Raw genomic sequence first — 24766 nt, 5'->3', positions numbered from 1 at the left:
TCTTTTTTTCCCCAAAAAAATCACTCTTAACTTGAATTTTCTTGATCCATAACACAAACGCACACATAGGGTAAACCTTCTAAAATTCACCCATCCATAGTGTAACCTTGTTTTTCTCACTTGAAAAATTGTACAGTGCAGATAAGTCAAGGTAAATCCTCTCACAAAGCTAGATGTTTTATAAATCTATTCAGTGTTTATCAAATGGACTCAAAATTACAATTTTCACACTACGGTAATAAAAGCCAAACTGTCCCTCTGTACGCATACATGAAACAAACAAAGAGACATGCGGGGGCCCTTTGATCAATCAATCCATAAACAAACCCTGATGCAGAAGCCCTGCAATTGGGTATGTGCAGATCAAACTGTGTCAAATCATCAACGGGCGAATAATAAGCTCTTGTTCTCTGAAGGGCAGCAGTCACAACAGCACCATCAATTAGACTCCAGAGTTTGTGTCTTTTTCTTTTCTATTGATCGTGAGCTGAGCGAGTCAGACTCAGCTTTGTCTTGTACCATACCTTCAAACTCAGTTGTTTACATTATTCTGAAGATGATGGACAAATGATTCCAGGTTGTTTTTGAAAAGCGTTGAATTCGGAAGGGGTTAAATCACAAATGCTGCCATGCTGATGGGTGGAATTTGTGCCAGATTTTTTTTTGTTTTGTTTTTTTTTCATTATTACCTGAAGTTTGTACCCATATTGTTGCAGTTCTTGGTGAGACATCTCTGTATGGTATATTTTAAGATAAGTCATTGTTTGATTTGTTTATATTTTTGTCCCTGATTGTGCGGCCACATAGGTAGAAGCTTCACAACTATGGATGAAGTTTGCAACATCTTTTTTTTTTTTTTTCCAGTCTGCTCCTTCTTGTTAGTGCATGCCTCACGCTGTGCACAAGAGTATTACCCTCAAAACAAGTCTGTCCTCTTTGTTTTGAGCTCTATGGGGACACCCCTTGCAAAAAAATAATGTTGTGGAAGGCAAGCCAAACCAATGTGCGAGAGAGAGCATGGAATCAATAGTGTCTTCTTTTTCTTACTTGATTTAAATGAGGGCTACCAGCTCTGAAGTTCCTTCTTGCCATGTTCATCTTGAAAGAATGTGCGCTGGTTGCACCGACTCCAAAGCCCAGCACAGTTACCATTGGCATATTAATAATTTAATGCAAATAATCATTGAGTATGCAGTTTGTGTGTGAATTTGAGCTGAAAGACAAAAGTAGAAAGTGGGGCCTCACATTGCGTTGAGGAAAATAAAGTGAGATGTTACACAGGCTTCTTTCTAGCGTCTCCGCGGGCGAATGCTGGAATGAATCCCCTCAAGAGCTGTACCATCTCATCTAGCTTTCTCTGATTTAGATCCTATCAACCCTTCTCATTTCACACTACTGTAATACGAGGTGTCAAAGTGTAATTTGACAAGGTTTCTCAGAGTAAACAGGCACTGAGTTTCACTCAACGTTTTAATTGTGCCCTCAAAGTCCCCTGGCCAGCTGTTAACTCAACCTTAGGTGATTTATATTTACGGCAAGGTTGCCGACTGGATTTGCTGTTGCTGGTGTGTACGTGCTCATGATTGTATATGGAGAGGTGACAGTTGTGATGCTAGTTTGTTAGAGGGTGTGTTGAGGTTGGTTAGGGGTAGATGGGTAGGGGCGGTTTGGGAGGGGGTTGTTACACGTCACACAGACACAGAAATAGATATTATATTAAAGCTTCTCCTCAGCATGGTTGCTCTCAGGCTTCAACTCCAGCACCATTCCCTCAGTCCCATTAGACTGTCAATAATTCATGTCAGGGATTTCATGGGATTCAAGCAGATACTTTCGCCCGTATTGATGGCGAATTTCTTTTATTTACACGGGGCTTGTAATGAAATAAGAAGCCTCACATAACTCTGTACTTAGTCTGTAGGCTAATTTCTGAGAGAAAACAAGGGCTTGGTGGTGGTGTTGTGGAGGGGAGGAGAGCCGGTGGGGCTTTGGTTGTACTAAGGGTCCCAGAGCTGCTTTCCACAGCCGCTCTGCTTATCGCTCTCATTACAGGTCGCTCTTTTCTTCTTCACCCTTGTCCTGTTCTTCACTATTGGCAGGCACTTGTAATTCTGCAGTATTGTTGTCATCCATGCTGAGGAAAAAAACATATCTACTTTTGCTCTTTCTACATCCAGATATATTTTAGCAAAATTGTCTCCTAAAAATTTGCATATATAGTAATAATTTTCTCTGCGAGATGTTATTTCTGTTTGGATTATGTTCATTTACATTGGGTTTTTTTTACATTTCAGGAAGTGTGGCGTTCCTATATTGCTGAGAAATCGTATGGAGGAGGTCGGAGTTGATGATTTGGCGCACAAAGCATGCGCCCTGCATCGCATGTGTTGGTAGGTTTAGGCTACTAAAACACAAATGTACCTAGCAGTGCTATAGAGCAATGTTTTCATTAGCCGGTACCCATTTTGTTTGTATTTTTTGTTTCTAAGCACTTGCAATGTGAAAGCAAAAGTGGGGAAGAAGACTGCTAGTTAATATCAACAACAGAGGCTTCAAAATATCTGCAATTATATGCATTTGCAATTGTTTTGTGAGGAAGGAAAGGCAATCAATGTGTTTGTTTGGCCTCAGCAATTCACAGAGTTCATTTTGGTGAAAACACTGAACTTACAGTAATTATAACTTCACTAACAAAAAAAAATCCACTTTCGAATTAAGGAGAGATTTTGGCTTTGTTGTGCTTCTGAATTTTGTGATATTCAATAAAAGATATTTTTTAAATCTTGTAACCAACCACTTTTAGTTGCCTAAATATAACCATAAAAACATTAATCATGCATTAGTTGCCAGGAGCAGATATCATCAAGAAAATAAAACGTTTGCAGTTAACAATTTTATGTTTCCCCACTATGTCGATAAAAAACATAATACAGGCAGCATTACTCTTCCTACTGCAAATTTGTTGTATATGAATGCAGTTTTTTCAGGTTCCTTTTTGTGCAAACATTCAACATACATAAGATTTTTTGGTGAATGTAGTAACTAATTAGCTGTCCTGCTTGAATCATCTAATTGTACTCAGATGACACGTTGCGTCTAACATCACAGCCTTTAAGGAAGAATGAAAACAGATTTCTATTTGGGAGAAATTTTCAAAATTCGATTGAGGACAATGTAATCTCCTGAAAACCACAGAGTTTGGAGGTTTTCATATGCCAACAGCACCATTTTATCCTCATCAACTGTGCTCAGCCCTGAATGAGATAGCACACAAGTGCAGTATATGTAAAAATTACCCTCTTATTAAGTCTTCCTGTAGGTACCAAGGTTCAAGTATTCTGTGTTTTTCACAACACTATGTAAGAATAATTAAAATGCAAATGTATAAGCACTCATAAGTCCAAATGATCAAAAGGTGCTCCAACCAAGCACGAAAACAGTCATAAAGTGGTTTCATCACCTGCTATAACAATCAATTAAAATACAATATGCAAAGAACGTGTGTGTGTGTGCTCACCAGGATGATGTGGAATGAATCAGTGAGTGCCTGTGGACATTGTCGTACGGACATATTAGCAGCAGCACTGGATTCCTTAGTGTTTTATGTGTATAATTTCCCCCTGATGGTGGTCGTGCTTATGCTATTTTGTGTGTGTGTGTGTGTGTGTATGTGTATGCGTGTGTGTGCGTGCGTGTGCATGTGTGTGTCTGTCTGCCTGTCTGTCTGTCTGTGAAAGAGAGAAATAGAAGGAGAAAGAGGGAGAGAATGAGAGAGTGAGAGAGGTGATGTGGAAGGATGAGGGAGGCTGAGACAGGAGAGCTGCCCCCAGTAATGAGGCCCTTTTATGGGCTTTAATTTGTCCCGCTCCCCCGGGAGACTGATGGATGGCTCTCTTTATGCTCACTCTCTTTCTTTCCCCCATCTGTGATACAGAGGATTTATTTATACCCTGATATTACCTCTCTAACAAGTGCTGCCCTGCTATTACGACTGCCTGGCTCCTCCTGCACAGATAGATAGATAGATAGATAGACAGATAGATAGATAGTCAGTCTGTATTTTGTCTAAAATTACTGTAGCATGCACTGTGTATGTCTTTGTGTATATTATGCATATGTGTGTGGATATCTGTGGGCTTGCTGTCTGTGTACAATTCTTCCCCCTATTATTTTTTTCAGTTTATTTGTTTCTTTTCTGTGCGAGTGGGTGCGGGGGAAAAAACAAAACATGTTTGCCCCTGGGCAATTCATTGCAAATTCTGGCTGACTCCTGCTCGGTTGACTCTAGGGAAATGAAATTTAAAAACTAACTTAAAAGTTTATCACCAGTTGGCAGTTTTGGCAAGTGATAAAAATGACCAGTTGGAGAGGCAGATTTAGGTTGACAGCTACGGAGGGATGAAAATAGCATGCTGCATACGTTTACCTTGGCTGTTTCAAAGGAATGGGCACCACGCTGGCAGGGCTGCCGATGCCCATGTTCATCCATTCATCCACAGCTCAGGGGCTTGTCACCGCGGAAACTTCAAAGGAGAGTTTTGAGTCACAACAGTCATTCTGCATCAACAAACAATGTAGCAACATACATTTATGTATATATACAGTATGTATGGTTTTATTTTGGACAGTGGGCAGGTATTGATCATTTGGAAGCTCAAAAGAAAAAGTGATGCACAATTGACAAAATGAAACAACATTCACAAGTAGAGAACATAATGGTTGTGCATAATGTTACACAGATAAACTCTGGCATTAAATCTAAATGTAAACAAAAGATTATTATACCATCAAAATACCAGACCAGTGATTTTACCACCAAATTAATCAACAACATATATTTACTACAGGGGTTAACACTGGTTATTCATCATGGTATTAAATTATTCATGTTTTCTGATAAAAGGTTTGTTTACATCTGTAGTGCTTGTAAACACATGTCTATATTTTCTAGGGTTGAAACTAAAGATTATTTTTATTATCGATTATTTCTCATTATTTTCTTGATTATCAAAAAATGTCAATAAAACCTTAGAAAAGTGAAAAATGTTGATTTCACCGTTTCCAAGATCCTAAGATGATGTCCTCAAATAGTTTTGTTTTAGCAGACTAACAGTTAAAAACTCTAATATACTCAATTAACTATAATGTAGACAAGGAAAACCACCAAATTCTCACATTTGAGAAGATGGAACCATCAAAGTTGACCATTTTTGCTTGGAAAATATCTTAAATGTTTAATAATCAGTCATTTCTGATAATCTTTTGCCTGTTGAATAATCAGTTTATCAAATAATTGATTTACCTCTATATTTAAATTATTATCAGTAGAGAAACTCTGCTACATGCAAGTTTTTCCACCTACAGTATGAGTCAAACTCTTTATTCATATATGTAATATACTGTATATTTGAATATACCTGTAAGTTATATGGTTAAAAATGGAGCCTTGTGGTAGTTCAGGCTGGCACTGAAGTTGTTTCATTGTCACATGTTCCATATATCATCCAGTCATATCTCCAAGACCTACCCAGGGCCATAGCTACCACTGAGGACATCAAGGTCATGTCCTCAATAATATTTCTGGGAATCAGGGCAGTGATAAGACATCAAAAGTAGTTTATATTCTACTATTACTTCATGCATATTACACATGTTGTTTTGGTTAATTCTGATATTTGTTAGTCTAAATGTCTTAAAATTGGATTGTTTTAAGACAGGTTACAAGGTTAACAGGCAGGGCAGGGGAATCAACAGTTAGATTCATCATTTGAACAACATTTGAACTCAGTGTTTTGCTACCTGGAGCTCTTTCACCAGAGAAGAGTTCATGAACATCAGGGAACAACTTCTGCAGATTTATTTCCCAGCTTTCTCTTCCTGTCTATGGAATTACTGGACATTTTGGTCAAAGGTGCGCTGACCATTGTTCACGCAGTGAAACACTGGAGGAAAGGGAAACATGTTGGTGCGATCGTGCATCTCTGCAGACATGGATTACGCACTCCGTTATTTCTCTCTAACATGCGACCACTGTGCAACAAACTAGATGAAGTTCAGCTACTGGCAGGGAAGAACAGAGACTTTTCTTCATCTTCCATCTTGTGCTTCATGGAACCTTGGCTGCATGGATCGATACTGGACTCTGAGCTGCAGGCTTCCAGCTGTTCAGAGCAGATCGCGACACAGAACTCTCCGGCAAAACGAAAGGTGGAGGTATTTGTTTTTATACTAACAGTGGCTGGTGTAAAGATGTGACAGTGATTGCAGCACTGTTCTCCTGTTCTGGACACTTTTTTCCTCAACTGTAAACCCCTCTGTTCCCCCCTTGAGTTCACTTCATTCACTCTGGTCGGTGTTTACATTCCACCACAGGCCCACGTGCAGGATGCACAGTGCATGCTCACCGACCAGATACTGTGTTTGGACTCTTTCGTTATTGTCCTCAGCAACTTTCACAAAGGAAACTCAGTCACGAATTCTTTAAATATGGTCAGCTGATTAAATGGCTGACCAAAGAGGAGAACACTTTAGATCACTGTTACACTACAATCAACAGTGCCTACCATGCAGGTCATAGTCCACCTGATTCCTGCATACAGGCAGAAATTAAAACACTCTAAAGTTGTTGTGAGGACATCTAAGAAGTGGACCAGTGACACCATCCACCAGTTCCAGACCACCAGCTCTTACTGCCCACCACAGAGGCTCTCTCCTCCCCTACCACAATGATGTCTCTCTCCATCCTGGAGAAGGACGTTAACAAGCTGTTCAAGAGACAGAACTCCCACAAAGCAGCTGGACCAGACTCTGTCTCTCCCTCCACCCTGAAGCACTGTGTCAATCAGCTGTCTCTGGTGTTCACAGACATTGTCAACACCTCACTGGAGACATGCCACATACCAGCCTGCTTCAAGACCTCCACCATCATCCCCATCCCAAAAAACAAGGACCACAGGACTCAGTGATTGCAGACCCAACCCATTGAGTGCCTTGTACTGTCCCACCTCAAAACCATCACTGACCCATTCCTGGTCCCCCTGCAGTTTGCCTAAAGAGCCAACAAGTCTGTGGACAATGCAGTAAACTTAGCCCTCCACTTCATCCTCCAGCACCTGGACTCTGCAGGAACCTACGCCAGGATCCTGTTTGTGGATTTCAGCTCCTCCTTTAGCACCATTATCCTGGCTCTGCTGCAGGACAAGCTCTCCCAGTTGCACATGCCTGACTCCACCTGCAGGTGAATCACCGACTTCCTGTCTGACAGGAAGCAGCACGTGAAGCTGGGGAAACACGTCTCTGCTTCCTGGACTATCAGCACCAGTTCCCCTCAAGGCTGCGTCGTTTCCCCTCTACTGTTCTCCTTATATACGAACAGCTGCACATCCAGTCATTAGTCAGTCAAGCTCCTGAAGTTTGCAGATGACACCACCCTCATTGGGCTCATCTCTGGTGGGAATGAGACCACCTACAGGTGGGAGAGCCAATGATGGTTCACCCCTACACTGCCATCATTGAGTCCATCCTCACCTCCTCCATCACCATCTGCTACACTGCTGCCACTGCCAAGGACAAGGGCAGACTGCAGCGTATCATTCATTCTGCTGAGAGGGTGATTGGTTGCAACTTGCTGTCCCACCTGCAGGCCTCCAGGACACTGAGGCAAGCAGGAAAGATCATGTTCAACCCCTCCCACCCCGGACATAAACTTTTTCGACCATTCCCCTCCGGCAAGAGGCTGCAGTCTATGTTGACCAAAACCTCACACCACAATAACAGTTTCTTCCTGACTGCAGCTGGCCTCATCAACAAGGCCCAGGACCCCCACTGACACATACTCTACCCCACTCATAGACACTACACATTATATTAATGTGAAATCTATAATCTTATATTGTACATCTGTGAACTCATCACATCTAACATGATGAGTTACATTAACGCAACTACTTGTATTCTTTGTATTATTACACTTGCACATTACATATACTGTTTATACTGTGAATATTTACACATTCCCAGTCAATATCCTGTACATTATTTTTTAAACTCAACGAGTCTCTTCACATAGAATATATTTCTACTTATTTTTTATTGTAAAATTTTATTAAATATTTATACCACCTGTCTTTTGTGGTAGTTGTGTTTTTCTCACTTTGTATAGACACTTGTTTTTTCTCTTACCTTCTATTTTTTGATTGTTATGCACCACAACACCAATGGCAATAAATCTGATTCTGATTCCGAGATATTTAGACCTGTACTGTAGAGGTTATACAAAAGTTGAATTCATAAATAAAATGTTGGATTTTTTTAAAGTAGAAAATCTTCCAAAGGTTTTGCTGGCTAGTTTAAATTCTTTTAAGTGGGGGTGTGTTGGGGCAATTTGGACTCAGGACCTCAGTATTTCTAAAATTCTTGCTGCCCTGGTCCTGTTCTAAAACTAGGCAGTGCTGAACTCTGCAACCACACCGCTACACCACTGCTTGCTTTGAGCAATTTAACTCCCTCCCCCTCCCCAGCTTCCTCATCTATAGTATTTAGTTAAGTGGATTTTAGTGTTTCTTTAAATATATGTTCATGTTTATCAGATGTTGTGTATGTCAGGTTCAGTTGGGTGTCGAATTGTTCCAGAGCATCACATGAGCAGAGCCACACCACCACACTAAAATGTATATTATACTAGCAATTAATTGTTTAAACCTTGATTCAAGGGTCCTGACTGAAATGATGGTTTGGGCTACCAATATTGTAAAAGTCACAATGCAAACTAAATCAATGCTGTAAGAATATGGTCCAAATAATAATATATGTAAAGTACTTTCAATTACACTTAATTTTCAGTCTTAACAGTTTTTGATTGTTTGTCACTCACCTGATTGTTTCAATGACAATTTAGTCTTGTGTGAACAGTAAAGTGAATAAAGAATAGCCACTGGCAATCTTCACAATTTCATCTGTGCCACAATACCACTAAAAGAAAAAACATGTCTACAATCCCAGCTCTGTTTTCTTGAAGATGAATCACAGCTTTTTACCTGTTTCTATCCATCCTCCATTCATCCCACCTCCCTTCAACTCGCATAAATGAAAAAGCAACACAGCAGAGTAAGAAGAAGAAGAAGAAGAGGAGCGCTGAGAGTAAACAGAACAAAAATATTGGTTTGCTTTCTTTCTGCTCTCTCTACCCCTCTGGATATGTGATCACTAACGTCTATTGCATGTATTGAGGGCTGGGCGATGGTTTGGCACGTAGATTGTCAAATCACACCTCTGAGTAAGTCTTAGCTCAAGGCCCCTCCAGCTTACATAATCCTCTGATCTGTCTGCTGCTGGAGCAGGGCCAGCTGAGGATTGACAAACACACTGAGCAAGAAATGAGACACGCCATGCTGTCTTACAGGGCTGAGAGAGAGCAGTGACGACAGCCATTGTGAGTGGTAACACTGTCTACATGGATGCCTATTCTGAACAGAAATCCCACAGCATCATGAGCTCCCTGGTCAGAGATTTAGAGATAACAGCGTCAAACTTGTCCTTCTCCATGTCCGGGGTTTTTGTTTTTTTGTTTTTTAACAGTCCCTTAAATAACTATCATCAGTCCTTATACATCTCTCCTTAAGGATAATTTTTCAATAAAAGTAAGCAGGGTGGTCTCCCTTTCATTCTTCACCCTTTCACCCGCACATCTTCTATTTCCAGACTTACCCTGACCCTCCACCAGTTTGGCTGATTAGGAGGGAAGCCCACTTGCAGTGCCCCCTTTGGCAGTTCTTTTCAACTTCACAGTGTCCTGTGGTTGAGCTTGGATCCACTACAGAAAGCCATCTGCCCACTGTGATCGCTCGCTAAAGTGTCTTAATTAAGCCTCATTGCCTTTGTGTTATACGCCCCTCTTTCAAATGGACCCCAGAAAACACACAGAGAATAATAGAAACATCGTGTGAGGGAAATAGAGGCAAGGAGGTGAGAGCTGGACTTAATATTTACACACTGAGCCATGTGATATATCTCAGTGAGTCATGTCACACTGTCTGACAGATATTGTCATTCCATGAAATGGCTGTGCTGTAGGGATTTTGTTTTTGTGCCTCACAGGAGAGTGCAGGCAGCGACTGGCCCCACTGATCTGCTATCATTTGCATGTTGAACACACCCATGACTCCTTGATGTTGACGTGGAACACTGGCTCTGCAATGTGCCACAGCTGCAAGGTCCAGAGTGCCAAAGTTACCCCACACACACAGACACACACAGACATATTCACACACACACATACATGCATGTATGCATACCAAGGGATCCTCTGTCATCCAGTGTCCTGTTCCATGTCTTCATTTTGGGGCTGCCGATGAGACGAGTTGTTTTAGGGATACTCTCAGGACTTTCGATCTGTCAGCAAGTTGTTCAGCCTGCTTCACCTTTTGATCTGCAGGAAAAAGACTGAGCTGCTGTTGCTTCACTACAACGCTTGTTCTTAGCAAACTCAGCTATACACAAATGCAAAAACCTGCTTTTTAAAAGTGATTTAATTGCAATTGATTGATGATTGATGATTTCATTTCAGACTGCCATTGGTTTCAGTTCATGTCACATATAAAAATCAACTCACATTACTAACATTCTTAAGCAAATATGCAATCTGCTTTTGAATGTTAAGTCACCATTATTCTATTTATTTATTCATAGTAGTTATGTCTAGTGTATTTTGGGATAATGATCATGATTTTTCAGCCCAGTAGGCCAAAGAATAACGTCCATATTAGATGATTCCACACCACACAATTTACATCCAGTGCCAAACTTCACTGCCAATGCAGGAAGAAGTGTGCCCTGTATGTAGTGAGGCGGAAAATCAGGGTCTAGAGGTCAGGGTGGTGGATTGGCGTGAAGGGTGTCTGACTTTCCCACAGACCGGAATTTGCATCCTGTCACAGATGTGTAATTAATTTTATAATATGTTGAGAGTTATGCCTTGTTATTACTGTAACAGCAACGATGATGTTGTTTCCCTAACCTTCACCAAATGTTTTAGTTGCCTAACCCTTAAAACCATAACCGTAGTTTATATACCATTACCATGATCTTTAATATTGTAAATAGCAGATATCTTTTAAATGTTGGCAATAGATGTTTTAAAAAATGATATCTTGAATACCATTAAAGCTTTTCAATATCAACATTCTTATCTGGCAAAAGGGTTGTAATTGTAATTTTTACAGATTGCAAGCAGGAACTGGTTTGAAAACTGGTTTGTGTATCCTAGAAAGTGCAGACATATAACGTTTGAGAGTTGGCTGCCCAAACTATTTCAAAATCAAACCAAGAAGACAAATAATAAGCAAATATTGATGGCAGATGGAAACCAACAGCTTGTGAAAAAACTTAGTAGTTTTGGAAAATGATCAACAGGATGTGTTGTTTATGGGATAAAAGATGAACAGATCATGTTGAAGTCACTCTGGAATACTGAAATACTTGTGTCAAGGCAAATATCTAATTTTAAGTGTATTTACTGTCACTATCAAAGAAAAATAGAGTTGCAGATAATATTTGTGTGAATATAAATTTGGTGACTTATATTAAATGTGGCAATAATATAATATGGAGGAAAATATATGAGGATTTTTGTATCAAATTTAAATGTAAACTGTGTAAAATGATGTATTTAAACAGTAGTGGAGTACACATGAAAGTACAGTACAAATGTAATTTAATGTATGAGTATCAATAATAAAGTCCAATTCCATCAAACAAAGCAAATAAAAACTAGTTAGGCAAAGTAAAAATAATATTTCTAGTATACACCTGATTTAATGTGGCTTTTGAAAACAGATGCACTGCTATCATCTTGCCTCTAACATCTCAAGGCCTGATTGATCCTTCATTTGTCACAGTCACAGAGAGAAAAATCCAAAAGTACCTCTAACTGTTCTTTTTTTTTCACTTCCTCCCCCTTTCTTTTCTTCACAGTCTTCCTTTCACCATCCATTACAAGTGTGTGACAGGTTCCAGACGGGTTGAGAGGGGAGAACAATGTGTTGTGACCCTCAGTACCGCCCTCCAGCTCAGCGCCTGGCTCCAACTCCTTCTCCCAGCAGGCCGTGGGGGGCCTGGCCGCCGCCCCTCTGCCCGCCTCCCGCCTCCCCCCTCCCCGCCTCACACCACCACCACCACCAGAATCAATCGCTCTGCGACACCATACAAACGATCCACTGAAGTCCATGCATCACAGTACAGTGCACCACCAACAATGACCAGCCATGTGGTTCAGGACTGAGAGAGAGGGAGCGAGAATAAGATGGAGAGTTATTATGGGTAAATATAAAATTGAAACACAAGAGGAAAGTGAAAATAGAGAGACAGGGAAGCAGAAAAAGCAGAAGAATGAAAGCAGAAATACAAACATGGTGTGCATGTTAGGCCTGACTGATATGTGGAAAATATGTAATTGTGAATTTTTTGACCAATATTGCAATTTAAAAGGATTTTCTGTAAATTATTATCTACAAAATCTTCAAAATAATTTAATTTAAAAGATATTTTGCATTGTAGAATATCATATAATATGGGTATAAACTGCTGATTTTGGACAGATGTGTTATTTATAAAACTTAACATGTCTGACAATATCTGACTGATGAATGATATTGTTGACAGCTCCGCACTGTAGCTGCTTAAGCTAACGTCAACGTTAGCTTCACAGACTGTTTCACCGCCCTGGATTCTGAAAGTCCAGACTGTTTAGCTTTTAAGATGATAAACAACAATATCATGTAGTTGAATTATAAGCAGGAGATTTCAATAACTCTGTCCACCAGCTGTCTGTCATTTACACTGGACAACTACTTAGCTACCTGCTCGCTACTTGTCTGTAATTGATATGTGGCAATCACCTAGATCATTTATCTAGAGCATGAACAACTCTGTTAGTGCTCTTAGCCATGCTAGCAGCTAAGCTCCAGGGAGGGCAATGCTGGTCTGTCGGACCAGAGTGGTCCAGATTGCCATGACATTCATGACTGACTTTGGTGATCCCCTGAATTTTCCTCTACAGTCACCATGACATTAACATTTTTTGCTTTGTGTGAAATGTCCCAACAACTATTGGATTAACTGCTGTGAAATTTAGGACATACATTCATGTTCCCTTTATGATGAATTGTAATGTTTTTTGTGATCCCCTGACTTTTCATCTGGCACCATCATCAGGTCACATTTTCTTTTTGTCCAATACTTTTATTTATCATCAAAAATCTGTAAAACAGGATGTCCTGGTAGCCTACTGGTTACAACCTAAGATGCATGTCCCCATATTGTCCACGCTTCGCTTTCGGCAACAGACCTGTCAAATGAGGGCAAAAATACAAAAAGAATCATCCCTATAAAAAACACAAAACTAATGACATCCCCATTAGCCTTAGCTGTACTTTGTGTTTGGTGCTAGCATGCTGACATGTTAAACTAAGATGGTGAACATTAAACATTATTTCCACTTAACGTCAGCAGGTTAGCATTGTCATTTGTTAGCATGCTGACCTTAGCATTTAGCTCAAAGCACCACTTTGCCTGAGTACAGTCTGACAGAGCTGCTAGCATGGCTGTAGCCCAATGTCTATTTGTTCATCAAAATAGTGAGTATACAATTTTTGGACAATAGGCAACAACATACGGAAAGCAACTTATTATTAACCAGACATTACCGGACATTTGGCAGCAACAGTTGTCAATATAGCTAGCAAAATCAGTAGTTGTCGACTAAACCGTTCAACTCTTACAGCTTGTTAAAACACTGTTGATTATGTAAGTTATACTTAAAATCATGGCTCTTGTGATTTGAAAATTGTACTCTTGCGAATCCTGTTTTAAAAACGATTAATCAGTCGGCCCTAGCAAAGGTGTAGAACAACTGCAAATTTGTCCAAGCTTTAATTATATCCTGGTGGATTCAGTGTGCGTCTGAGGTCCTTTCTGGTCAGCCACTGCTATTGTTTACTTCAAGTGTTGTATTAATCTGACTCCCAGAGGTCTCCCGGGAGCCCAGTGCCCTCCCTCAAACCTCCCCCACCCTCTCTCTCTCTCACACACACACACACACAGTAACACACACACAGTGTACGATACGAAAATTGTGTTAATTTACCCAGCCAGTAGTATTAACCATATTATATCAAATAACTGCCACAGACAATTGGGCAGCCAGCCCCGTGACTTCATTTTAATTGATTTTCTTACATGCTCTCAGCCGCGGATGATTTGGTTTCCCTCTGACACTATGTTTATTAAAGGCATATTGCATAAAGGAATAAATAGATATTGTTGGTTGGATTTATATGAGCTTTGAGGGAATGCAGAGATTCGCCCCTTGTTTTAATATAAGTCTGACTTTAAGTGTTTAGTTTGATTAAAGTCAATATGTTTGTTTAACCTCCGGGCCAAAGGGACACCTTAGTGTGTGTGTGTGTGTGTGTGAGTATGTAATGGTGTGTATGTTTTGTGATGGAGAGAGTGAAGGAAATTGAGAGATGTTTATATTTATCCCAACCTGTCCATCACAAGGATTCACTCAGCTACCTGGGTGAGCTGACTTCATTGGAATATGTAGCGCTGTGCATGAATAGAGCTACTCTACACTGACCAGAAACCAGTTTTTATTTTCTGTCTTTTCTTCAAGTGGGATGGCTGTGAGGAGACCCCAGGACCATTTCATCTTGAACATCCTTTACCAGCTGTCTCAGTCTTAAAGGCATGCTGTTCAGCCCACAGAAAATCCCACTAATCATCTTTTTGTGTTTGAGGGCACAATATGCTGAAACAGGCAGGGTGCACTCACACACACACACACACACATATATACACATAAACACACACACATACACACACACACACACACACACACACATGCAGACACTGCCAGCCTGCTGCTCTCTTGTCCCCATGCCCTGAGGGGTAGAGAAAGAGGGAGAGGAGGGGGGGTTTTCAGTATAATCACTTGTTAGAGGTCTGGCTCCGTCCCCCCCCCTCTCTCTCTCTCTCTCTCTCTCTCTCTCTCTCTCTATCTCTCTCCTCTTCTCTCAGGAACCTCCTTACTCCTCCTCTGACTGTTCTGTCCATCCACCAAATCTGTACAGTATCTCTCTCTCTCTCTGTTTACCCCATGACTTCCTCCTCTGTGTCTGCCGCTCTTCCTCCTCTGTCTTTAAATCCCACTTCTCCCTCTGTCTGCAACTTTCTCCCTCATCAACTGTACAGTAACTCTCTCCTCTGTCTCTCAATACAGTTTGGGAATATGAGTTTATATTTAATAGGAAAAATTAAGGCTTGGTAATCTAATTTGAAACAGTAATGGTTGAAGATATTTGTGTTATATTACTGAAAGAAAGCATTATCTGTATGGGGAAAGACATAATTGAACTTAAATGAAGGAGTGATGAGCTGAATCAAAGACTACTGGTGAGCTGTATTAAATTGAATGTGTCAGCTTTTAAAATATGTGTGACAATCAACACTATTGTTTCCGGGTTTTAAAAGGAATATGAAGCACAGAGTTAGAAAGAGGTCAAATTTCCAATTTATCACAAAAACTGCAAATTTATTTGAAGTGTCAGGAGAATCATGTGCATCAGTCACAGATCAAATCTCACAGATGGGTATAAAAGAGCAGTTTAAAATGCAGTTGTTCAAAAGCACATTATGTTGCCACAGCGCCTAATGATCACTTTTGTGACAGTTTTATGTTAAAAGTAGAGTTTATACTAGAATTAAGAGTCAAATTACACTAGAATTTCACCTTTGGCTGAAAAGTAACAGTTTTATGGCAACTTTCTGAGAATTTTTGCTTTTGAGACACAAACTATCTAATATTTTATAATATGTGTGAAATGTTGTTGAAAGGAATTTTTAATATTTCCTCATCAATTATGTAGATAAATAACCATCTAAAAAGTTTAACTACGGTTGTGTTGTCATAAAATATTTGCTTTTTTGCATGTTATTCTTCTGTAGTTTTTTAATTTTATTCAGTTTTCCATTACATTTTTCCTCCTTTTATTTGCTTTTATTGCAGTTTTTTAAACTTACATTAATCCTACATCTATTTGAAGTAATCCAAAATGTAGGGTTATAATGTGGCCTGTTACTTATGTTTTCTTAAGCCAAGAAAACACAGACTCACTGACAGTTATAATGTCTATATATTGACAGAGGGAGTAGACCATGGCCTGGGATGAGGGATCCTACTTACCTTAGTGGCGCAAATCAATCGGGATATCAGGTGCCAGGTGGCCATATAAAGTCCAACCCATTAGGTGACGGGACTGTTAACTCTGTGGAGGGCTTCTGTGTGCAAAGGATGGTAAAACCATCAGGAATTCTGTGTTTTATGCTTGGTAAGAATATGTTCAGTAACACTTTCTTTAATCCATGTTAATTTTGAAAATCTGGAAAATGGTGGTGACATTTTAGGCAATATCTTTGATTTTGTAACAAATTTAAATCCACTAATTAATATTGATAGCTGATATTTGATGTTAGTAATTCAGTGCTTTGTCCAACATGAAGAAATAACCATAACTCCATAACATTTCCATAACACCATGGAAAATGAGACAAAATCTCCTACACAGTTTAACTGCAATAGTAAGGAAGAACAGTGCTTATGGTCTTATTTCATGCAAATTTTACCACTGGTATACAAGAACATTTGTGTCAAACAAATCCAAAAACTGTCTTCCCGCCTCTTTTCCCCCTATAGTTCAATACTTACACAGGGAATCTAAGTCATAAGAACAATAAGCCCTTTCTCTAATTTCCCCACTCAATGACTTTATGAGTGAGCAGGTAATGCATCATTCTTCTCATTGACTAATGTCCTGGTTCATTTTGTCCTTTCCGCTTTGCCATCGCCCGCCGTGCAACACTGATTAATGCCATCACAGCAAATTAGATACCCAAGGAACAACATGTTTATCATTTTCAAGCATTAAGAAAAGTACTTTCTCGCTTCATTTCCTTCAGTGCATTCAGAGCAGTGGGCACATCAAGGTGATGTATGTACATACAGCATGGAGAGGAAAATATTAATTGGAATATAGCCAGAGATGTGGCCTTTCTTCTAAAGGTTGTGAGACAGAGGACGAGTGCTGAGGGTAAGGTACCTCCAAGTAATGATGTCATTCTTTATTGTACACACATAGTGAAACTGAGTTTAAATGCAAAAGGCCCAGTTTAACTCTAAGATCAAGGTTTTCATAAAAAAAAGTCCTTTAAAGCAGAATTGTGTTATTTTCTCAACATTGTCCCCCTCTTCAACACTGAGAGGCAATTTAAATGACGTTTAAACCACAACAAAAATGTCTGAATATCCAGGGTCGTGTTTGTGGTGTTGTCCTGTTGGCTACAGTTTAGAAAACTTGTATTATTGCTGTATTCACATGGCCATTACAACTGTGCAGCAATGTTACCATGTGAAAACTAGGTTTGCCTAGTGCAAGTTCTGTTAAATGATCTCACATGACAACAAGTGCTCATCAGACGTGACTAACACCAAGTCCAACATCTTCTTTGGCTAATTGTTTCAATGTGCTAAGGCTTCAGAACCAATATTCATTGTAATCAAGTGATTCATGACTCTCTTTTGGCTTCTTTGATGTCTCAAAAAGGTGGCTACTTCATTTTTTAACGTTTGCTGGAGAAGATTGTCTCACAGCCTGCCTTTTATTTGAATCAGCCATTGCAAAAGTTGATCCACAGTTTGCATTTGCTATGAATTTAAATGATTGAAAATACAAAAAAAAGCATCATTACTGTGTGATGGCTTTGGTTTGAACATGTTTTATTAGTATTGTCAGCAAGAAAGGTAGCTCCAGAGCAGTAAGAGTAATTAGCAGCACAGACATAAAATCCAACCACAGAAAATATGCAGTAGAACAAGCTGTAAACATAATAGTGATATATTATCACCTTATAAAGTTGTTTTGGCCGACATGTTCGCAAACAGTTGCCTCTTTACATACCCAGCAGATACAGAGCAAAATTAGCATTCATTTGAAGTTATGCTTCTGGCAATCTGGTGAATGTAAGTCCAATATGCACTCTCCTTTTCTCTCCCCTTTGGTCTCCACCAAATTCCCAGGGAAATATGTGGCTCTTCAGCTGGTAAATGTACCACTGTGTTCACCAGCTAATCGCTAACTTTGTCATGTTTTGTGGGGCAAGTAGCATACGATGGGTTTATCAGAGCTTTCCTGCAAGTTATGGGCCTTAAAACCAAAACAATAAGCTGAAAGATGCTAAAACGTTCTGTAGAGCCTAGGGGAAATATTGATTTGTGCATTTGTTTTTCTTTTTTTTTCATTTGTAATTTTTATAGTGGACATACATTATACAATCTATATTTGTCTTTTTCCATATTTTTGACACAGAGGATCTTATACTATGCTGCTCTATATTCTGTTGCAGCTGTTTGTTTTTTGTTTTTTTTTTCTAAATAAGCAAATCAGAAATTGTGCGAGACTACCTTGAACATCTTGATAGCCCTACGTGTTACAATAGCAGCCTCAGGTATTGACAGAAAGAGAGCAAGAGCTCACATATTCTCATATCATTTTCATCCTCATATCATGCTGAGAAAGTAGCCTGGCACTGGTATGTTCTTACCCAATGTTCCCTCTCCCGGGCTGTATATCACATCATAAAGAATACATAAACCCCTTCTCCAAAAAAAAAGAAAACTACCCAGTCTCCAAGGCATCAGTGCCTAGCCCTGTTCTCTAACTCTGAACAGAAAAAGAGCTGAAACAAAGAACTTTCCTTAGAAAGAAAAAGAAGAAAAACAACATCACTCAAGAATAAAAAAAAATTGAGAGACAATGCTAATAACTGTAAAATATGAATGGTGACTTGACATATTTACAAATGCGCTGAGAGGCGCCCTACTAAATGCGATGAAATGGGAAACCAATGGCATGGAAGAAAGCGGTTGTGGGCCCCCATCTCTTGCCATTAGATGTTCAGTGGAAGCTGTCAACAGAAGGCGCATTTGCCTGCCAAGCTCCCTCTCTGACTGAGCTCTCTGCCTGCAGCACGCCCCGAGCTCCTCTTTGACTCAAAGGGTTCATTTCACTTCTTTTAGCCTCATTCGCATGTGGTGCTACACAAAAACCCGGCTTGCTCGCAGCCTGCCTCTTGTGTGTGTGTGTGTGTGTGTGTGTGGAAATTCTTGTGTCTGTGTGTGTGTGTGTGTATGTATGTTTGTATGTGTGCGTGTTTTAAATTCATCTTGTGTTTGTGTGCATGTGTGTGGGTGGTGTGTGTGTATGGTTTTTCACAAGTGCACGTGTACATGCATGTGTGTAAATCACAAGGTGATGCCAGGATCCTCACTATTGCACTGATGGCCAAAAAGCAACAGTGACAGTAGCAGGGAAAGAGACCAGAGGACTGAGTCCATCATCACACATTTTCTAGTGCTATTGGTATTGGGTTTGCTCAGGCCTTTTAACTGAAGAAACACAGTCAGCTGGTAATCGCTGAATAGAGTCATAATAATATCGCAGTAAGGAAAGTGAATTGAAATTTGTATCTTGATAATGTGTCCACTCACCTGTGTAGAGCAGAGGTTCCCACCTGCTAACTAAATTATCTTTGTTTTTTAGCACTTTTTAAATCTTTCTTTTTTTACTGGAGAGTTTATTCCTCTGAAAACTATTCTGATTAAACAATCTTAGAAAAGAATACCACTCTTTGGTTGAACTGCTCACAACTCATAGACATATGCAAGCTGTAACTGGTTGTTAGACTCACAGGTCAGTCTTCGCTCATAGAGACTGAGAACAATCTCCCAGGTTTCATTGTTAAAACTGGGTGGAAACAATTAGAGAGTTTAAAAAGAAATTGTTTTTAGGGCAGCCCCTCATATTTGGGCGCTGACATGCACTTCACTATGGAGAAGAATGGGTTGAGAGCATAATTTCTGGTAAGGCATGTCCTTGACAAAATGTAAGGGGCTTAGGTTAGTTAGCGACCATTCTCGCCACCGTTCAAGCAACTACTGTGCATTTAGAAATCCCCAGACCTCTAATTGTCTGGTATTGCAAAACTAGACGGGGGTTGTGATTTGTGGTTTACTGATTTTCACTGAAAAATACCTGCAAGAAGCAGATCAGTTTTAATTAATTTTGCAAACTCAGAGGTGGTTGAGGTGGATGATGGGTTAACAAAACCCAGGACTTTGACTCCAGAGACCCTGCATGTGGTCAGATTTGGAACTCTTAAAGTTAAGGTTAGGTTTGGTTTGAATATTGAAAGAGTAAACACGTCCCAGTTAGTGCTTTACGTCAGGTACTTTTTCAATTTTTTGACCAAAATCATGATCTTCCCTAAATCTCAACCAAGTGCTTGAGTTTCCGAAACATAACTACAAATTGTAGGGAAAACAGATGAAATGTGTTGTAAGTGAACCATATAACGTTCATACTGAAGTGAAATGTTCAGTTTACAACTTTGCAGATTGAACTTTGCATAGTGTTTCCTCATTATGTTGATAAAAATCCAAGAGGTATCACATTTCTTTCAAAACGTATTTAATGTTGCAAATATTAGTAGACATGGTTGGATTTTCGTTGAGATTTCATAAACCTTCACATTTCAAACGTTGTCATGTTTTCTGTTTCAAGATTTTGATCACCATAGTTTACAGTAAACCCTTGTGATGAGCTTGGCTCAGAAAATGTTCTGATAATAGTGAGTGAAGACAAGAGGGGGAGCATCTAAGTGGGAAAATGATTAAACAGTATTTGTCCTGGTGTTTTTATAATCCCATTTTCACCAAGATTTTTGATAACCAGAATATTCCCAATAAATTACTATACATGATTTTCTTTTTAAATTAAACAATTAGTGAGATTAATGAGCCTATTCAGCTGCAAACAAGTACATTTTCTTTTAAGTGTATGACTTATACCGCTGTGGCTGTCCTCTGGCCAGTCTCTTTGGCTACCAGCCCAAGGGTCGGACAAGTGGAGTGGAAGTTGAAGAGGGCTGTTTGAACGTAATAGGTTTTGACTGGCATGTGTTACATGCTTCACTGCACCATTGATTGAGCGCTTGTTTGCTAAATCACTGCTGGTTTCCCCTGTCTGGTAGGCCTGTGACACGTGTGGTGTGTGGTCACTTCAGCTCAGAGAGAGAGAAAGAGACAGAAAGCAGCAGGTCAGGTGCCACCCTGGTGACCAAAAGAGGACGTGAGTCAAAATGACAATAAAACAGAGAAAAAATAAAGGAGGGAGAAAACAGGCTTCACTTCCCTTATCATGAGACTCCCCAAAAGAGGAATCAATCCCTAATTCATTCACAAATCTTAGCACTTTGGTTTTTCCTCCATGGACACTCAGCATAACACCCCTCCTCCTCCTCCTTCTCCTCCTCTTCCTCTCTCCCATTTCACTCCCTCTCTGCCCCCACCCCCCCTTGTTTCAGACATGCTTTTTACAGCTTGGAGGATGTGGCAGTGGAGGGAGGTTGGTGTCATGGGTCAATGTCACTCAACCAGCCGTCTACTCAACGGATGTGGATCGCTGAGATGAAACCTCCCAGTGGCTGACTTGTGTTTCCTTCCACTTTTCCTTCCGGTCACTCCTTTACTATTTTCAAAGATAAAAAAACCACTAAACTAACATGCTAATGATGATAAACGGACACAAAGTTGAATTGTGTGTGTTAGGCAGGTGACTTAATAAACACAGGAAACATTTTACATACTTCGCATGAGAACTGGTACATTATTGTCACTGGTTTGAGAGTTAATCTGCAAACACTCAGTTTTACTGTCCAGAGAAAATTCTGCCCCAGGTACATTTGATTTTACAAACTACAGTCCCATCCCTCATAAAACATAGGAAGCACTCACACATTTTAACTTAACATACAGGTGATGTTAATTAAATTCTGTAAAGGTTTATTCGGTGCTTAAGGCCTAGGGTACTGGGCTAGTTCCTCCGAAGGACACACCTCTGTGAGTCACATCTTTCTCGCTGAGGAATGAGGTCTTTGTCAACTTGCGAAATAATAAGAGCAATAACAACAACAAAATACGTCATTGTTCCATGCACTCCAGAACTATACGTAGAAGCGTTTTCTGATCTGCAGTTATCAGTAGGACCTTTACAAATCACTGTAGAAAAATAAATACATTTTATGATGTGACAACACTATGGTTTAGGCACAAAAACAACCTGGTTAGGTTTAGGAGAAGATCATGATTTGGGTTATAATTACTGCTTTGTTAAGGTTAGGGAACCTGCGTTGTCATGGTTACAACCATGTAGTTAATGTTAGAGGATTTTTTAACAAAACCTATTTTGACTGAAGGTTGTTTTGTTGACCCATCCATCCACCCTGACCTCTTAATTTAGACGGGAGAACTCAAATGTTAACTGACTGTCTACACTTTATGCGTTTCAGCCATGTTTTTCTGTCACCTCACAGGCATCTGATGAACAGATATGCTTCAGTTTTAATCAATGCAGCTGTCTACATTGGATGATTACCTTTTTAGGTGCATTTTACATGCGCAGCTGCAACATAAAGCATATTTTTATGCCTCAAGTCAGTTTTTATATTTCCAACAACAGAATCCTCTAGTTTAAACAAGACTAGGTCAAAACCTAGTATACAGCTGGACTGTATGTGAAACACTAGAGGGCTTTTAATTTAAAACAGATACAGGAAGAGGCGACATTCGGCCAAGGCGACTAATGAAGTTAACTTCATCACTCAGTTGACCAATGGTGCAACTTCAACACTCAATCAGTCAGTGACTCAGTCAGTGACAGACTTTCGCGTTTAAAATGCCTGCCCCTGCCAGCCAAAAATATATATATTAACAGTTCAGTTTCAGGTATCAGCAGAATATAGCATTTTCAAATTAACTCTACATGTTATATATTACATTCTAATCATAAGTAAACATGTTACCAAATCTTTTAAGTATGGAAAACTCTGCACAATAAAGTGAAATGACATAAACTAGCTTATTGTTTCACTTCATTCTCTTCTGTTTCCCTCTCTAATTTCAGATTGAGAGGTTGTTGAAAGTACCGCAGCTAGCCTACCCAGCGCCTGGAGTCCTCCCCTCCGCCTTGGGAAGGCTTGGCGAGTAAACAGTGTCTTTGCTGATTACAACGCCTCTCTCTCTCTGCATCCCAAGGTAAGCTAAAACACTTTGATCTGCTATTGATTGTCTCCCTCCTCCTCCTCATCCCTCCGCCCTCTTTCCTCGCTGCTGTTAAAACATAGGTGAGTCAGCCAGCGGCCTGAGGCACTGAAGCAGAAACCAGCAGCATGCTGCTGTGTTTCTAATGCTGACCACTGAGGTTAATTGATATCCTCTCTGTGGTGCAAAAATCATAAATATGTTTAAGGAAAGCTGAGGAGCTGTTTACAGAGGAGAATACAGATATGGATTCAGATACAGAAGACCTGTAAAATTAGTGCCATTGGATTGTATTTATTAAACATGAAACACTGTATGAAAACTTGGGCATCAAAGCTGGTGAGTCATGTTAGTCAAGAGCCAATTAGCAGAATGTGTGAGCTTTTAGAAGAAATGTTGTTATCACCACTTTTATATCTGTTTTCAAAGTAAATAGAGTGTAGGTGCAGAATTATTCAACAGGCAAAGTCAAAACAATAATAATAGTATAATAAATTGTTTCATAATATTTTAATAATTTAGAAAGAATCCTATGTACTGTTAGCATTTTTGTTATTTGCAAATGTGAGAACATACACTAAACCTACTGGAGATAAAGCATGTGGGCAAGAGAGGGGGGGGACTCATCTGAAAAATGACAGCATCAATTGTTTGGTTAAACACTTCAAATGACACATTTCCCCAACAAGCAAACTCTTCCAATCTTCAGAGTAATCACTGCTCTCAAGAAAATTGGCAGCAGTGGTCTTTTGTTAAAACAACATACAACATACATGGATGGATATTCAAAGCACATGACCTTCAAGACCTTTCCCTAACCATGTTCTAGTTTCATTAAACTTATAATAACCAAATAGTTTTAGCTGCCTTAAAGGCATACTCAGCCAACTTTGCCCAGTATATCTTCAGTATCAAATACTCACCAACTCGAGGCTTGTCAGGTTGCTCTGAAGGGCTTGTAGTTTGCTCCTTCATGTAGAGCTCCAGCTGTGGTCAGCTTGGGTTCACAGTAGTTACAATGGCAACCCAGAAGTGTGTAAAAAAAGGGGTCAAAACATATGAAAACATCCACTGAAACTTCTCAAACCACCTCTATAGCATTACCTCCTCCTCGACCATTGATCCGTACGTTCAGTGTGTTCCATACAACTGCAGTTTCTCTCCAACAGTGGTACCCAGATAAATCAGGGCTGCAAAATAATTAACACAAAATCTGGCTGGTTTTGATGTTTTTTTTTTCAATCTAGCTCATGAATCACTGGATAATTTTAGATCTTAAGATCATTTTGGAAGACACCGACAAACAACCTTTTTTGTTGTTCAGGTGTTACAATTCAAAACTCACTGCTGGGTCAACATGGACAATAGAATAGTTACAAAGCACTGTAAAACTTCAGGCATAAAAGAATAATACAGAATTCATAGCAGCACCCTACTCCTTGTTTGTATGTTGGGCGTTCCCATCGTTTTGTCCAGCCCTTGTAGCTATGCAATGGAAACACAGAGCAAGACCCCAAAGGACTGAGGCCAGATGAAGGAATTGAGGAATCAATCAAA

The 24766-nt window shown here is 39.7% G+C and overlaps 1 protein-coding gene across 9 annotated transcripts in view; it reads left to right on the top strand.

The window, feature by feature from the left end:
* The window catches only part of LOC122979620, a 190984-nt gene that overhangs the window by 115659 nt on the left and 50559 nt on the right, over nt 1-24766 (top strand). For 7 of the 9 annotated variants that reach the window (XR_006402886.1, XR_006402885.1, XR_006402891.1 and 4 more), the window contains 5 exons: nt 2295-2390; nt 11971-12315; nt 21142-21239; nt 21475-21626; nt 23073-23203. Coding sequence is in view for 2 of the 9 variants with exons in the window: in XM_044347213.1 (XP_044203148.1) it covers nt 2295-2390; nt 11971-12277 (403 nt within the window). In the remaining 7 variants the exon portion in view is untranslated. Of the gene's footprint in view, nt 1-2294; nt 2391-11970; nt 12316-14671; nt 14951-16200; nt 16380-21141; nt 21240-21474; nt 21627-23072; nt 23204-24766 lie in introns of those variants that run through there. The other 2 variants (XM_044347213.1, XM_044347212.1) reach the window with 2 other exon arrangements.

The sequence above is a fragment of the Thunnus albacares genome, chromosome 3, assembly GCF_914725855.1.
Source record: "Thunnus albacares chromosome 3, fThuAlb1.1, whole genome shotgun sequence".
Classification (NCBI taxonomy): domain Eukaryota; kingdom Metazoa; phylum Chordata; class Actinopteri; order Scombriformes; family Scombridae; genus Thunnus; species Thunnus albacares.
This window is presented reverse-complemented; position numbering and strand designations above follow the sequence as displayed.